General features: G+C 48.5%; 1 protein-coding gene across 8 annotated transcripts in view; it reads right to left on the bottom strand.

Moving 5' to 3' along the window:
• Positions 1 to 842: 842 nt before the first annotated feature.
• CACNA1E (calcium voltage-gated channel subunit alpha1 E) overlaps positions 843 to 14,805 on the bottom strand; it is a 301,767-nt gene continuing 287,804 nt past the window's right edge. For 5 of the 8 annotated variants that reach the window (XM_067728834.1, XM_067728829.1, XM_067728828.1 and 2 more), the window contains 5 exons: positions 14,276 to 14,387; positions 11,716 to 11,844; positions 10,509 to 10,689; positions 9,365 to 9,555; positions 843 to 7,815 (listed from right to left, as the gene is read on the bottom strand). In XM_067728834.1, the coding sequence (XP_067584935.1) occupies positions 7,273 to 7,815; positions 9,365 to 9,555; positions 10,509 to 10,689; positions 11,716 to 11,844; positions 14,276 to 14,387 (1,156 nt within the window). In that variant the 3' untranslated portion in view covers positions 843 to 7,272. The remainder of the gene's footprint in view (positions 7,816 to 9,364; positions 9,556 to 10,508; positions 10,690 to 11,715; positions 11,845 to 14,275; positions 14,388 to 14,805) is intronic. The other 3 variants (XM_067728833.1, XM_067728832.1, XM_067728835.1) reach the window with 1 other exon arrangement.

Raw genomic sequence — 14,805 nt, 5'->3', positions numbered from 1 at the left:
AGGGTAGAAAAACACTGACTGAAGTTTGGCCTGCAGGCTAAGTATCTATCTCCATGGGTAGCCATTAAAATATAATACCTATGTTTTTACTAAAGCTGTTGGGATCTGCTTAATGCTACCTAGCTCCATATCAAATGTAACTAAGACCAGAACTACAGTATACTTTAATTGGCAGTTAGATTACCTTGTTTAGCCCTCATTTCCTATTATTTTATTTTTTTAAAATTGGCTAATGGCACTTTGAAGCTTTGCAGTGTGTTTTTCCTGCTCATCTCTTATCAAGATTTCTAATAGATTTTGAGTGGTGGTTCTTCTGTGCTACAGGCCATCTCTAGAAGAAATTAGAGAGTACTGGAAGGAAAACTGAGTCACCAAATAAGGTCAAATGTGAACCTGGCAGTTTTGACTGATTTAGTCTCCTTGCAGTTTGGGGGTCCCCCTCTGAGTGAACCAAGAAGGAAGTGGTACTGCCTGGTACACATTCTCGGATCTGGTCCAGAACATAGAGAATAATCCATTCTTATCTCTGACAAGCTGGCAGAAGAGAGAGAGAAAGACCCACGCAGATTTCCAATGCTGAGTAGGAGAAGGGGTCTCAGGGAGGATCGTACGTGTTAGCTCGTGAGCATTGGATCTAAGACTGGTTCAGTGTCCACAAAGGAGACGCTGGACTGGGAAGCTCTGAGCATGGACACTCAACTGCCTTCCTGGATTCAAAAAAGAAAGTCTGGATTTTTGTTGTTGTTGTTGTTAGCAAGCTAAGAAGAAGAGGAAGGGAAAAGGGGAAAACTAGAGGGTGAAATTAAAGGAACTCCTGGATTCAGGATCCATTAAACATGAAGTTTCTTCCAAAAAAAAAAAAAAAAAAGCTTACAGCAATGCCAAGAATGTCATAGGTCCTAAATGGGATATAGGGAGTGAAGAGTTTTCTAAACTGATTTGTGGAGACTTAAGTGCTTTATTTAAATGATGAGTTAGTAACTTACTTGCAAACACTTGACACACCCGGGAACTAGCCAAGCATTAGTATTTTAATTTTCCTAATAAGGGAAAGAAAGTAGAGAGAGGCGATACCCTGCTGAAGGCACAGGTTAGTACAGAAGGCTGGGATAGATTTTATTATTTTTGACTTTCAATAATTTTCATTTACCAAATTACTACGCCCTTTTTAAACTTTTTTATCTTTTCATCAAGACATAAATTTTGTATTTATTGGTTAAAGATGTCCTAGAAAAATTCTGTATCCATTCTATTATTTCCTTGGCTTTCCCTGTGTTTTCAGAGTTTTTCAGTCTTCTAGATAATATGTTAAGTCCCTAAAAGGAGAAGAGACAGAGAAATGAGAGACAGAAGCTGACTTAGAAGGAGAAAGAAGACAAAAAGGAAACCAGAGAGAGAAAATAGAGCTGGTACTGTGTAACCTCAGATTTTGGACTTAAATATCACATCATTAAATTGGACAGAAATTAATTCCTAAAGAGAAGCTAATTCAGAAACAATGCAGAGCACACGTTTACCCTTCTTTGCTGTTCTAGAGCAGGTCTCTTACCAAAAAGTGCAACTAACCAAACAAAAAAAAAAATCCAAAAAACACCCCTATAAATCCCCTTATCTCTTTTTACCTGATCTACTCAGCTCTTTCAGACCCCCAGAAATAAGAATTCAGGGACCTCCCTGGTGGTCCAGTGGTTAAGACTTCGCCTTCCAATGCAGGGGGTGTGGGTTCGATCCCTGGTCGGGGAGCTAAGATCCCACCTGCCTCAGGGCCAAAAAACCAAAACATAAAACAGAATCAATATTGTAACAAATTCAATAAAGACTTTAAAAATGGTCCACATCAAAAATAAAATCAATCTCAATAATATATTTACATTACAGCATGACTTATTATAAAATCTCTTCTTGCATTTAGAAGGTCAAGATACCAGCCCCGCTATTTTTAGCATGGGGGGGAGGAAGTAAGACTATAAAAATAGAAGCGCAGTCTGGGGACACCCCAGCCTCACCAGCAATGTGATAGGATCTCCTCTGAGTCCGATTCTTGCTTCTTAACTAACTGGCTTGAATTTTAGGAGCCGCTTTTCAGGCCCTTGGGTAGGTTGGGACAATCTATGAATCAGTTATCTTTGGCTTGGAGTGATCTCTCTGGGATGCCTAAGCCTCAGAGGCTCAAAGCAGAAGGGACTCAAGAAAAAGACGGCCATCAGAAACCAAAGACGGCTCTTTCCGTTCCTAGTCTTTTCTGCCCCCAAGTGGTACATCTATATCTCTGACAGGGTGAGTTGTAGCACACGGCAGCTGACAATCGCCCCAGCAAGCTGCAGCTGAGCCCGCCACTAGAGCCAGCAGAGAAACCACGGGCTGCTGCTTTGCTGGGTTACACCTGCCTATGATGACTGGGTGGTTCAGAGAGGAGAAAACAAAAATCAAAGAGACAACACTCCTGACAGAGGCAGTGTTTATCAACGTGGGATCTCCTCTGATCGCCTCATGAAAATGTTAGGTCGCAACTCCTGAGTTAATCTCGTTTGGCTTTTGTTAAAATAAGAGTCTCAGTGTGGATATATAGTTATCCAAACCGGGACCTGATTCCCTATGGGGCTCCTGTCTGGAGTTAAACCATCATGCCCTGACTGGCCACTTGCATGGGGCCACTGTCCTCCTTTCCTACAGCATAAAGTCCTCTCCCGGAACTCCAGGGAAGTGCTCAATGCTCTGGAAACCAGGGAGGGGGAAGGACAGACAGGATGGGTGAGAAGCAAGTGAGGAAGAATCTACCCCAAGGCATGGAAACACCTCTCTTCACCCCGATTCTCTGCATACACTGGCACTGGGCCTTTAAGATCTCAAACATAAGAGACATGAAACTGATAAAAATAGCAGTGAACGTTCCTTAACCTTCTCATAAAATCTCAGCAAAGTAGGTGACTTTCTGCTCCCCTCCTGTTACACATGCACCCCTTTTTCAATACAACCTCATAAGATGTATTATAGCTGAGCTTAGAAATTAAAGAATCTCTCAACTTATCCCCGGCTTGACCCACTAAAGAAATATTCTGTGCAAAAACGAGACATCTAGAGCAGGCTTTAGAAATAAGGATGTAATGAAAAACTGAGAACTTTCTTAAAGCATCAAAGTTATTCAATTTTGTTCCATTTTACTCCAGGAGAGACCTGATTTCCCTACGATGGGCTTTCATCGAGTACGTGGACGATTCGTACACACCAGCAAGAGTTCTGCACGTTACACTAGCTCAGATCATCTTGTATCACCAGGTGAGTCCCCGACTGTATTTCATGAGGCTCAAGCGTGCCCTAACGGCAGAGAGCCCAGCAGAGTCAGGCAGGTCGGCAGGTAAGCTTGGACTGGGTGGACTTAACCATCTCGGGAGTTGGGTCATTACTAACGTGTGGCAAAACGAGGGCTGGGATGGGAGGACAGAGGGCGCCCAGGCTCCTCACAAAGCCTATGTGAAGGAGGATGTGTGTGGAGGATGCGTGCTGGCCGAGTGGTGGAACATGGGGTCATCTCTTTGTGGTGGCAGAGTCAAGGGAAGGCAAAACCAGCAGATCTGGAGCTCAGCTTCAGAGAACTGGTATCAGTGATTTCGGTACCTCATAGAAACACTGAATGGGGAGACGTGAAACCCAGATCAGAAATAGATTCCTCAGCTAGAAAAACACACAGCCCCACACTGGGCAGCTGTGTTCACGGCTCATGTTGAGCCTGGGGGACCCTCAAGGATACCGTCCCGTCACGGTGTTGGTAAGTCTATCCTGACCCTGGCTCACAGGGCACCTTGGCCTAGAGCCTAGAGCTCTACCCCCTTGTCTGAAGGCCTGCTGGCGCTCTGCCCCCTTGGTGACTGAGACAGGCAGCGGGACACACATATGCGTACACGGAAAGAGAGATGAATTCCCCACCAGAAGTCTGTCTGGAGCCTTAAGTGAAAAGAGGAGTATCTAAACACAAACCTAGTTAGAACATCTCTCTGCCTTGGTTTCTTTTCTTTTCCTTCTGCTTCCTTCTTTTTCCCTTCCTCTCCCCACTACCTCCCTCTTTCTTATTCTGAGGGGATCCCGAAGGCTCACACTGGCAAGGGAAACTGGACGTACAGCTAAAGATTCTTCCGAGGGGACCTACAGTGCTGAGTTTGAGCACGCTGTGTATCTCAAACACTAGTGGTGATTCTGTTTTGCTTGGAATTTCTCAAGATGCTGCCTTACTTTTTAATCCAAAGAGAAGCACAGGTTTTGAGATTTAAAGGTGGGGGGGGATCTTTTCAAGGGAAAGAGGCAGAATCTGACACCTAGGAATGGATCTCCAGGTTGGCTACTGGGGGAAGGTTAGGGTTCATATTTATTCAGAGGTGGAAGGAAACCACTGCAAGATTATGCTAATGCGTTCCGTGACTTCATAGAAAATTGTCTTTTATTATCTGGTCTTAATAGAAGGGTAAATGCAGGCTAAGGGATTAGAAACCTGATTTCTTGGTCAGGGGGAGATGAATTAAAGAGATGAGTTCGTAAGTTCATGGGTACTACAAAAGCCCAAGGAGTTGGTCAGGGGCCTGCATCTACAGTGCAGTATGCCACTTTATTCAGGACTCAAGTGCTTGTGTGGATGTGAGTTTAAGGAGTTCAGATGTCCAGGAAGGTTTCCTGGCACAGCAAATCGAGTGTCTGTAATGTTGTTTGCAGGCAAATCCCACTTCTGGTAATTGCTCTGCCAGCCTCAGTGCCTCCTGTTGCAATGGTGTAAGACGTCACTTCAACACCCATTCTCAAAACACAATGCAATAGACTCGCTGGTGCAGAATGGCCGTCCTGTGTCAGCCTTTCCCTCAGGAAAGCTGCATTTCCGAGGTGGAAGAAAGCAATTTTGTGCGAAGCAGCCCATAGCAGCACTTTGGCAGGAAAGGACACCGAGCAGGGGAAACCTTTAAGACAGTACAAGGCCCCGAGTCTGAGTCTCAGGTAACAATCCCGCCTGTTAGGATCAGGGTGTTACACAGTCACACTCCCAGTTACCCCTGAGCACACGCGTGTGCTGAGTGGGAGAGGAAAGGGAAAAAAGACGAGGGTTTCAGAGTGGGAGGCCTACGTCTCTGCCTCACTCGTCTCCTGCCCCAGGACTGCTTTGGTTTGGGGGCTGACTCTGGGCCGTGGAGCTCCATCCATGTCTAGGACAGAAGGCAGGGCCATCACAAATGATTTTGCAGCCACAGGGTTGAATCTGGCTTTGCAGAGCTGATACGACGATGCCTTATTTCTATTTCCACAACAACAACAAAACAAAAAAACCCAAGTTCGTAATAACAGCCACTGACTGCTCCTACCCAAGACGTGAAGTCTGCCTGGGCCGGAGGAGAATAAAGAGTGTTTGTTTATCCGCTGCGATCTCAGTTGGGGGCCTCTGAGTCGCCCCATGGAGGGTCCTGGGAGGCAGGTTCCATCTGCTCCTGGCTGGGAGAGGAGGGCCCTGCCTGGTACCCCCTGCAGGAAATCCTTCCACCTAACGGTGATGGTGCTGGAGGACTGGAGAGGGACATGAGGGGGTGATGTGTTTCCACCGAATGGATAATCGATACAGTGAAGGAGGACTGATCAGCTAAGAAAGGGCTCTCTTGTTCTCAATGCTTATGAGTTTTGGGGGTTAGGAACAATGTCCTGAGGTTGTCTTCTGCTCAGCTCTACTTTAGGGATGGGGAAAGCCCAGGGGAATACTCAGGACCACCGGGGTCCCAGGCCTGTCACCTTGTGTACTGAGGCCCCACTGGAGCCTGCTTTGCCAGAAGGAACAGCCCAGGTCTAAGCTGAGGTATATTTACTCATCACCTTAAAGTATCCTTGACAAACTGACCCTCAATCACAAACTAGCTGCAGAAGCTGCCCGTCCAAGCGTCCCTCCCTCACGGGAGCCCCTCAGTAAACTCAGAGCGACTCTCTCATTGAAGCTTCTCTGGTTGCAATCTGTTGGCCTTTCTCATCTCTACGGAAGAAGTCCCTACCAGGTGATGTGTAGCTCACCTTGGATGTGTGTGTGCTGCCCTCTTGGGGAGCGGCTGGGGAGGCCAGGCCACTAGCACTTGGGCTCACTGGCCTTGGCACGGCACTGGCCTTGCTGCTTGGCAAAGAGCTCTTCTGCTCCTGGCCCAGAGTCTGGGCTGACATGCAGCCGGTATGTGCTGGGCCGGCTGCAGCGCCGTTCCACATACTGAATTACCTCTATACTGGTTGGAAAACTGACTCTGCCTGAGCCCCTTAAGTGCCCCCCTGCCACACTCAGCCCACCCTCGGGGCTCCCCCGTGCCCGGCCTCTCCCGGGCTAAGTGAGGCCTGTCGGGGCATGGGGTGCCAGTGCTGAGGCCGGACTCCACGCTCATCAGCGGGTGCCCTGGTCACACGGGTTGTTAAATACTTTGAAAATGTCACCCTTACCAGAGCCTTCGGCACCTCCCTGGACCTCAGGGGGCCTCCCTGGCCTATCGTCAATGAACACAGCACCTACTGAGTGGGTGACAGGCCTCAGACGGGACTGCAGCGACCAGCAGCAGCAGCTCTCCGCTCCTTTGCCCCCCCCCCCCCCCCCGCTATGGTGAGGGCTGCCGGCCTATGGCTTTGCTCACCCAGACCGGCTCTCGCTGCTGCTACCACAGCGCCCCGACCCCTTCCCCTTCCCCCTCCCTCTCTGCCTCCTACCCTTGACATCCAATGCTCCTGAACTCAGCCTGTGCTTCCTCTGGGGACGCAAGCCACAGGATAACGCATGAGATGCCGTCATGGTTGGCCTGGTGGCAGGGGTGCTGGCCGAGGAGGAAGGGCTGGTGAGGGAGGAGAGTCCTCTCCCAGGGTCTCCATGACTCCCCAGTTAAGAGCCAGAATGTCTTCCAGGCTTCTCAGGGCAACAGGCATAGCCACAGGCCGGCCTGACATCCCCGCGGCTATAGAAAAGTGGGAAGGGGCAAGGGGAAGCAAAGCCATCCTCGTGTCCCTTCTCCCCTGGGAATAACCCTCCATGTTCTTGTATATTCTTTCCCCAGCAAAGAGGCAGAACTATGGCAGTGCCCATCTTGCCAAGGGAAATACAGCGATTTGGTGGGTTTGACCGGTTTTCCTTCTGTCCTTTCCTTCCTCTTCTCTTATAATGCACGGTGTCCTTCTATCTTCTTCCTCCCTCTTCCTCCCCCCCGGGCCGCACTGGCTTCCCAATTGGGGTCTTGGTTTTCTCCGTGTTGAGAGAAGAGCATGCATCGGAGGGGGGCGCGGCCTCTAGCATTTGTCGTCTTCTTCCGTATCGCTCAGAAGGTCGCTGACGGCTCCACACATCATGCCTGGTCCAGGCCCCCCGTGCCTCCGCCGCCGATAGTGCCCATTGGGCATCTGCCAGCTGTGCCGCAGGGGCGGGGCTGAGCCGATGGTGTTGGACCGGCCGAGGCTGGTCGCCACAGCTGCTTCAAAGGTGAGCGTCTCCTCCTCGCCACAGTCCGAGGCGTGGGAGTCTTCGTGCAGGGCCAGGTAGGGCTCAGAGATGTAGCGCTGTGGGGAGGAGGGGTGGCCCTGCTGTACGTACCGGGGGTTGCAAGGCTCGGGCAGGCTGGCGTCATTGCCCTCCAGAGCTTGGGAGGTCAGTGGGGAGCCACCCTCGCTCCCATCAGCAGGTGGGGAGATGCTCCCAGTGTGTCTTATCAGGGAGCTGTAGGAAAGGAGGGGCCGAGGCTTCGGAGGGACAGGTGGGAGCTGCCGACGACTTCGTCTTGGGGTGCTGGTGTCGGAGACGGAGGGAATGGAGCTTTCACTGAGGGACCCTGTGCCCTGTGCGGCAGGAAGAATATGGCATGTTAGCCTGGGTTTGGCATCATTCCTACCTGGGACCTGGTTAAGGTCCCTAACCCCTCCTACAGAGAGCCACCAGAGTCCCCTCTGCTACCAGTCACATCCGCTCAGGGACGCAGAGATTACAGGAGACTCAGGAGCCAGTACCATGGAGACCAGGGTATGTCAACTTTCAATATGCTTATGCATCTTTGGGGTCTTGTTAAACTGCAGACGCAGCTCAGAAAGTCTGGGGTGGGGCCTGAGATCCTGCATTTCTAACAAGCTCACAGGTGCTGCCGGTCCTTGGAACAAACACGTTGAGTAGCAAAGATCCGGAAGCTCACTCTCTCTAGCACGTGGCACGTTGAAAGAAAGACTTGGAGCTTTTGGGAAAGACAACTACGTGAAAGGTAAACGAACGCTCTAGAGTTGCTCTGTCTGGGGAACGTTCTTGGGAATTGGATCTAAGGGCATGGCAAATACCTTCCCTCGTCTTCTCTTTTTGCATCTGTGTTTCCAGTGGCGTGCTAAGACTAACTTGGCTTCTACACCCGCTCCCCACTTATCTGCTGGTTCAGGCCTGACACACCTAGTCCCAAGGGTCTCTGAGCCCAGGGGTTGGTACGTGGACCTCCAGCTCGGTGTTGAGGCTTAAGGTGTGCGTGTAACCTAGGAACCACATGCTCAAGATCTCCTGGGAGATTCTGGGGTCCTTCCAAGTGCAGACTTCTGGGTTCTACCTTACAGCGGGTCTCACTACTGAAGCAGAAGCCTCGAGGTCCCAGGAACGTGCACTTATAACAAGCCCTAGGTGACTCCGTTCTGCACTACAACTCGACACCACTGCTCTAGAAGTAAACTTCTCAACTGCGTCTGAAAGTGGGCTGTGGAAGCCCTTCCTCTTGCCCACTGCTCACTGCCGATGGGTCTCACACCTGGACTCCGAGAGTATTGGAGCAAGGTAGGGCAGGGAGTGAGGGATGGTAGTCAGGAGGAAAACAGGGCCAGAGAGTGTTTTCACACAGCCCTCATAGTTGTATCTTAGACCTAGGCTGACGTTTCAGTAACTGGCCGGAAGGAGAGATGCTCTTCCTCTTGGGATGGCCGGAAGCTAGATAGATGAAGTTGAATTGATCTGACTTTTGAATGCTGTGTTGAGAGAGGAATCACCATTCCAACCAATATTAAGGGTCACACGACTGGTCAAAGCTTTTCTGGCTAAAAAACCATCCTTTCCTCTGAAATCTGCCTGAGATATTTATGAACTTATTTGTTGTGACTCTGTAACTCTGGATACTGAGAACCAAGATGGAATGACCCCTAGACACCATTGTCTTTCTTGGGGGGGCTCTTTGGTTTTCTGTGAATCCGTATCATTTCTGAGTACACAAGTGTTAAGTAAAAAGCTAACCTCTATGCACAATGGATGCAGTTTCCTGTGAAGCTGAGGTCTGTGTGGGTGCTGGATGCCCACATTCTGCACCTCATGTTAACAGCCCGCCCCTCCCTGTCTTCTGCAGAGGCTCAGCTTCCTCTCCATGCTCACCGGTCTGTTGGAGGTCTGCGACCTGCACTCGCTGGGAGACCGGGACTGATGACGTTCTGGGGACTCCCAGTCGGCCTGGGTCCCTCGCTCCTCGGAGTTGCAGCGGGAGACGTCGGGAGAGAGAAGATGCTTTCGCTCTTTCGATCGTCCCCGCTCTCTGCCCCCTGAGCGGTGGGTGTCGGACTTGTGGCCTATGAGAGATGACAGAAGCAACTATCGTAACTCTGCCCATCCTGGCCGCTGAACACAAAGATAAGTCTTACAGCTTGGGACCAGGCCCCTCAAGGACCCTGGCTTCTGCAGACATGTCAACAGGTGATCTGAAAGGGAAGAAGGAGAGAAAGACTGGAAAATTACCCTTTTGTGAAGAGGTAAGTGTGCAAGCTGCCACTGGAAAGACTTGCAAATTCAAGGATGCAATCACTCTCTTCTTCCATTTACGCTAGATACAATTCAGGTAGAATCTCTGCCAGCAATGTGGCCCAAGAATCCTCTACGTCCTAAACATGGGTGTGTAACTTTTTAGAGGGAAACCGGCACTAGCAGAAGGGAATTAAGAAGTTGCTATGAACAAAGTAAACACAGTTACTGTAATGCCCTAGGACTGAAGTCAATGGATTTCACTTCTAGTCCCCTCTCTGCCACTTGCTGGCCCTATGATATGGGACATGTCACTGCTTTTTTATCTTTGTTTCTTTACTTAGTAAAAATAGTTTGAACCAGACTAGGGATTTTCTGTTTCTATCAATATGACCCTTTTCCTTAAAAAACAAAACTCAAATGCATAAAACAATTCCAGGTAGCACTGTCTGGGTCGAAGTGCAGTTAGCGGGTAACGCTCCGCCCTTGCCAGGGGGTCTCTAATGCTTCCCTAAGGCAGTGGAGTGGTTTTGTAGAAGGCCCTTGGGAAAACTCTGTTTTAATGATTTTTATAGCCCTGGTCTGGAAGAAAGAAATCTCATCAGCCTTTGTGATGACTAGAGAGGGTTTTGTTGCTTTGTTTCATGATGTGAGTCAGACAGGAAACCCCCTTTGTTAAGGAGCATTGTTCCTTCACTCTCCGCAACCCCATCTTTACCTAGATTCTGTTCCTGTGACTTTCAGTTCTCGTCAGAAAAGAGGCAAACGGTGAAGACTCCCTCACCTGAGTCAGAGTTCAGGCGGTGGGCTGACAGCCTCAGGGAGGAGTGGTAACTCCGGCGACGCGACTTGTAGGTGTTTTCGCTGCTTCGCTCCATGGAGAATTCCTCCAGCCAAGAGGAATTTGAACGCTTTTCCCGAATAGTGGAAAATGAACGTCTTATGGAGCTAGGGTCTGTCACCACCTGGAAACATGAGCCCCCCAGAAGAACACAAGGTATGGATTAATTACTGAAATGGTCTAGAAGTAAGGAAGATGTAGGACTGAGATTGTTGAAGACTGCAAATTGTCATCTCCCATAAATCCCTTTTGCTCAGACCTTAGCTGGAGGAGGCTGTTCCAGAAAGTGTCTTTACGTTAACATAGTCACTGGGCTGGTGCAGGGCTCCTCTTCACGCTCAGGAAAGCAAGGAGCTGAGGGTCCTGTGCAAGCTGCCCATAGAACCATCTACCCTGGAGACTCAGCCAGGACCTGCCGTGAACCTGGAGCCACTTTGAAACAAGTGAGGGCAACTGTCAAAAAGTCTCCACCACGAAAGCAGCACGGCTCTGCCGCTTGTTTCTTGCCCTCCTCGGGGAAGGCGCCACCCTATAGCGCTAGAGCTGAGGAGAGCCGGTAAATGAGTGGCTCCTGAGAATGCACTGCGCTCTCTCCATCAGTCCCACCCCAGCTCCTCCTTAAACTCTGGCATTTTGACTTGCCACAGATGTGAAAACAGATCCACAAAAACTTCTTGTCTCTGTCAAAACTTGATGTAAGACAGACAGACAGAAAAAAGCCAGGAAAACAGACAAAGGAATGAGGCGTGGCCTGCACTGGCTAGGACAGACAGTCCTGACACAGAGCTGTGTGTGTACGTAACTGCCTATGCGCTAGAGGAACCAGGAAAGGCGAAAAGGAGGAAAAATGCACAGGGGAAATCCTGGAAAATATTTCTTGCATGGCTGGTTGGTTGGGTCTTGAGGATGTTGAGCCCATCCGGGGGCCTGCCCTTTGGCTGGCTCGGCTGTCGTGGTTAGGGTTTCATTGCAAACACGGTGTGGAGGAGCAGGCTCTGTAGAGAAAGCCCGTGAGCCAGGTTTTGCTTATAGAGAAGGGGTGGGGGCAGGTCAAGGGCTCACCTGAAGATATCAGATGTGTGTTCAGAACCCACCAATTCAATACAGCCCAGGATGCCACTGCATATGGTAGGTGGTGGTTGCGTTTTACCTGGGGATCCACAGTCAGGCGTGGCATAGAGGATGCCCTCCCAGATCCCGCATGCTCCTGGGTGTCCGAAGGAAGGTAGATGCCATGGTTAGAGGGCTGCACGCTTTTTAATTCACTAACCTCTGGCTCCTAGAAATAAACACACAGCCAAGCTTGTGGGACCTGATTCCATCCCATTGCTTCTCACTTCCAGGGAATGCTTCTGCCTCCTCCATGTGAAGAACGGCTTTCAGAAGAGACACTTGCATCTCTAAGGTCTCCGTTGTGTGTGTATATATGTTTGTGTCTATGTGTGCACATAGGTGGTATACCAGATGTCCCAAACAGAAAGCGCTAAATAGGATTGAGGGATAAGGATCACCTTTTCTGGTTAAGTATCATCTTAGTTATCACTGAGCAATGCTTCAGATTTTATAGCTTTGTGAAATTTACCTTCTGCAAGTTGACAGTATGGGGTTTAGTCTTGTAATCTGAAGAAGCCATTTGTCAATTAAATAGAAATCACTATTTTAAGGAAAGTCAGCAATTTCCGGTGTCAGGTTTAGCTTCTGAAACCTTAAGACACGTGATTTTAAGAGCTTTCTTATGATTGAAACCATCCAATAATGGGGGGTGGGTAGCCATCTTTCAGGAATGCTTTGGACTAGTGCAGTCTAATAGAAATATAATGCAAATCACTTATGTCATTTAAAATTTCCTAGTAATTACATTTTAAAAAGTAAAAAGAAACATGAAATTTAATAGATTTTATGTAACCCAATATAGCCAAATATTCTCATGGCCACATGTAATCAATATAAAAAATTAATGAGCTATTTTACATTTTTTGGTACCAAGTCTTTGACATTGGCATGTACTTTACACCTATGGCACGTCTCAATTTGGACTAGTCACATTTCAAGTGCTCAGTTACCGTATGTATTGGACTATGAGAGCACTAGAGAGCTTTAAGAAGGTTGGATGGGAGAACTCTAGGGTCGTGCCCAAATCAGTTCATTTTCCTGGTTAAAGAATGTTAGTTTGGCAAATGTACGTGCTCTGTATAGACAGCTAGTGTCATTGCGCAAAGAGTACAGCCGCTTTAAAAATGTTTACGTGGGCCACCCAACAAAGAGACCTAGGAATATCTTAGACATCTGGAGATTATACCAGAAAAAAAGCATTTTACATTTAGGAAATGACACCTAAAAACATGGGTGTATGAGTAGGGTACTATTAAAGGAAAGGGGGCCTGAGACACCCCCTTGGCCTCAGTGACCATTTGGCTGAGTGGTTCCTGGTACGAACGGGAGGACTGCCTTCAAAGGACGTGATGTGTGCACCTGAAGAAGTTACAGTGTTTGCAGTATGTGCTTTATATCGCACCCAGGTCTGACTCAAAACAGACGTGATAACGACACTGCAGTCTACGTGGTAACAACAACTGCAGCCAACGGGTATCAGAGGTGGTGCAAGACACGCCCACACACACAAATCATGGCCATGTCCCAGGACGTTGAGCAGGGAGCCCCAAAGGATGGGCAGGAGTACACAGTGGTGAGTGTATCGCATGGGCTGACACCTGAATTGAATTACAGACACCAGTACTGACAATGAGATGAACATATATCCAAAAAGTCCTGGCACTACAGCTCAGCCCCGGGAAACCTGCAGAAAGGGTGATGTAATGAAGCCTCCCTGTGAAAGAAAGGACACGTGATTGAGATTTTTCTCACCAGAGAGACACATCACCAGGCAAGCCATAAAATGATGAGAGGCCCTTTTTAGAATTAAACTGTCTGGACCAATGAGTCCCTTTTCCCCTCTGAAGGGTACCCATTCCATCAGACATGGCCTCCACAAGCAGGCCACACCCACACTCCACCCACACATCCATTCAGGAAGGCGCTGGGGTACACTAACAGTGGGGCGGGGTCAGGGAAAAAAATGAAGGGGAGAGAAGAACACAGGTGAATTAGAATCAAAGTGACATGGGACTCACTTAATACAAGCTGTCTATATAGACTACTGCAAAGGTTGGGTTTTACCCTTTTTCTTTCCAGACCAATAACCACCTGGATTTTAATTCTAAGCTCCAGAGGGAACTTGACCTCATGGCTCCTGAACTAATAGTAAAGTCCATCATCTCTGGGAGTCCCATTTTAGCTTTGTATTATCAAAATCTAAAGTTCCATCTGTCATCCATTGGTGCCATCCATTCTTATGATGATTCATCCTCAGGCTCCCTCTCAAAGGCAAGATTTCATTTGTCACTTCTGCTTCTCCATTTGATGCCCAGGGGCATAAATTAAGAGGGCTTGGCCTGAAGCATTATAAGTTCCTGAAGCAGGTAAGGAGCCTCTGGGGTTGTAAAACCCGAAGAGGGAGCATTTGTCAAAGAACATGAGAAACTCAGCTATGAAAGGGGAGATGGCAGGAAACTTTCAGGGTAATTGGTTGGACGATCAGAAAGGTTTTTTTTCTGATGGAGCAAGGCTATGGAATAAAATTTGAAAATGAGAGGGGGAGGGATCAGGAAACCAAGGAAGTATTTTTGAGGTCATGTAACTCATTCATTCACCAGAGATTGCTGTTCCTGGAATTGTCCATCGTCAGCTGGGTCCATACAGGCCAACTGGAATATTTCCTGCGGGGAGAGTGGACTCATCGAAGGGTATCCGCTCCGGCCACTCCTGCAAAGCAATGCCAAGTTCAGAGGTAACGTGTGCATAAGAGAAAGAGAAACAGTCATGACGTAGTTGTCATTACCAATTCCCACCCAGACAAGACTTCCTCCCCAGCATAGGGCAACACCCTTTAGCCTTGGCTGGCTTGAAAGCCTGATAACTTACAGGTGGCTGGCCCTAGAGTAGAAAATTTTTTAAAAAAAGCATTGGAAAAGAGGAACCACTGTTTTCAACCTGCATTTGGAACCATTCATCATTTTGCTGGCGACTAGCATATCTGTGACAAATGACATCATTTGTCACACTCAGCCATATGGAAGACCAATGCTAGATTGTAAACCTGTTTCTGCTCAGTTTCGCCATTCGGCAGAAAAATGCCATAGTTTAAAGTGAACAGTTTGTTTAAATATTAAGCAGTCATGGT

This window comes from Pseudorca crassidens, chromosome 2 (assembly GCF_039906515.1).
Source record: "Pseudorca crassidens isolate mPseCra1 chromosome 2, mPseCra1.hap1, whole genome shotgun sequence".
Classification (NCBI taxonomy): Eukaryota; Metazoa; Chordata; class Mammalia; order Artiodactyla; family Delphinidae; genus Pseudorca; species Pseudorca crassidens.
The sequence above is the reverse complement of the archived record's forward strand: the minus strand, read 5'-3'. Positions and strand labels throughout refer to the sequence as shown.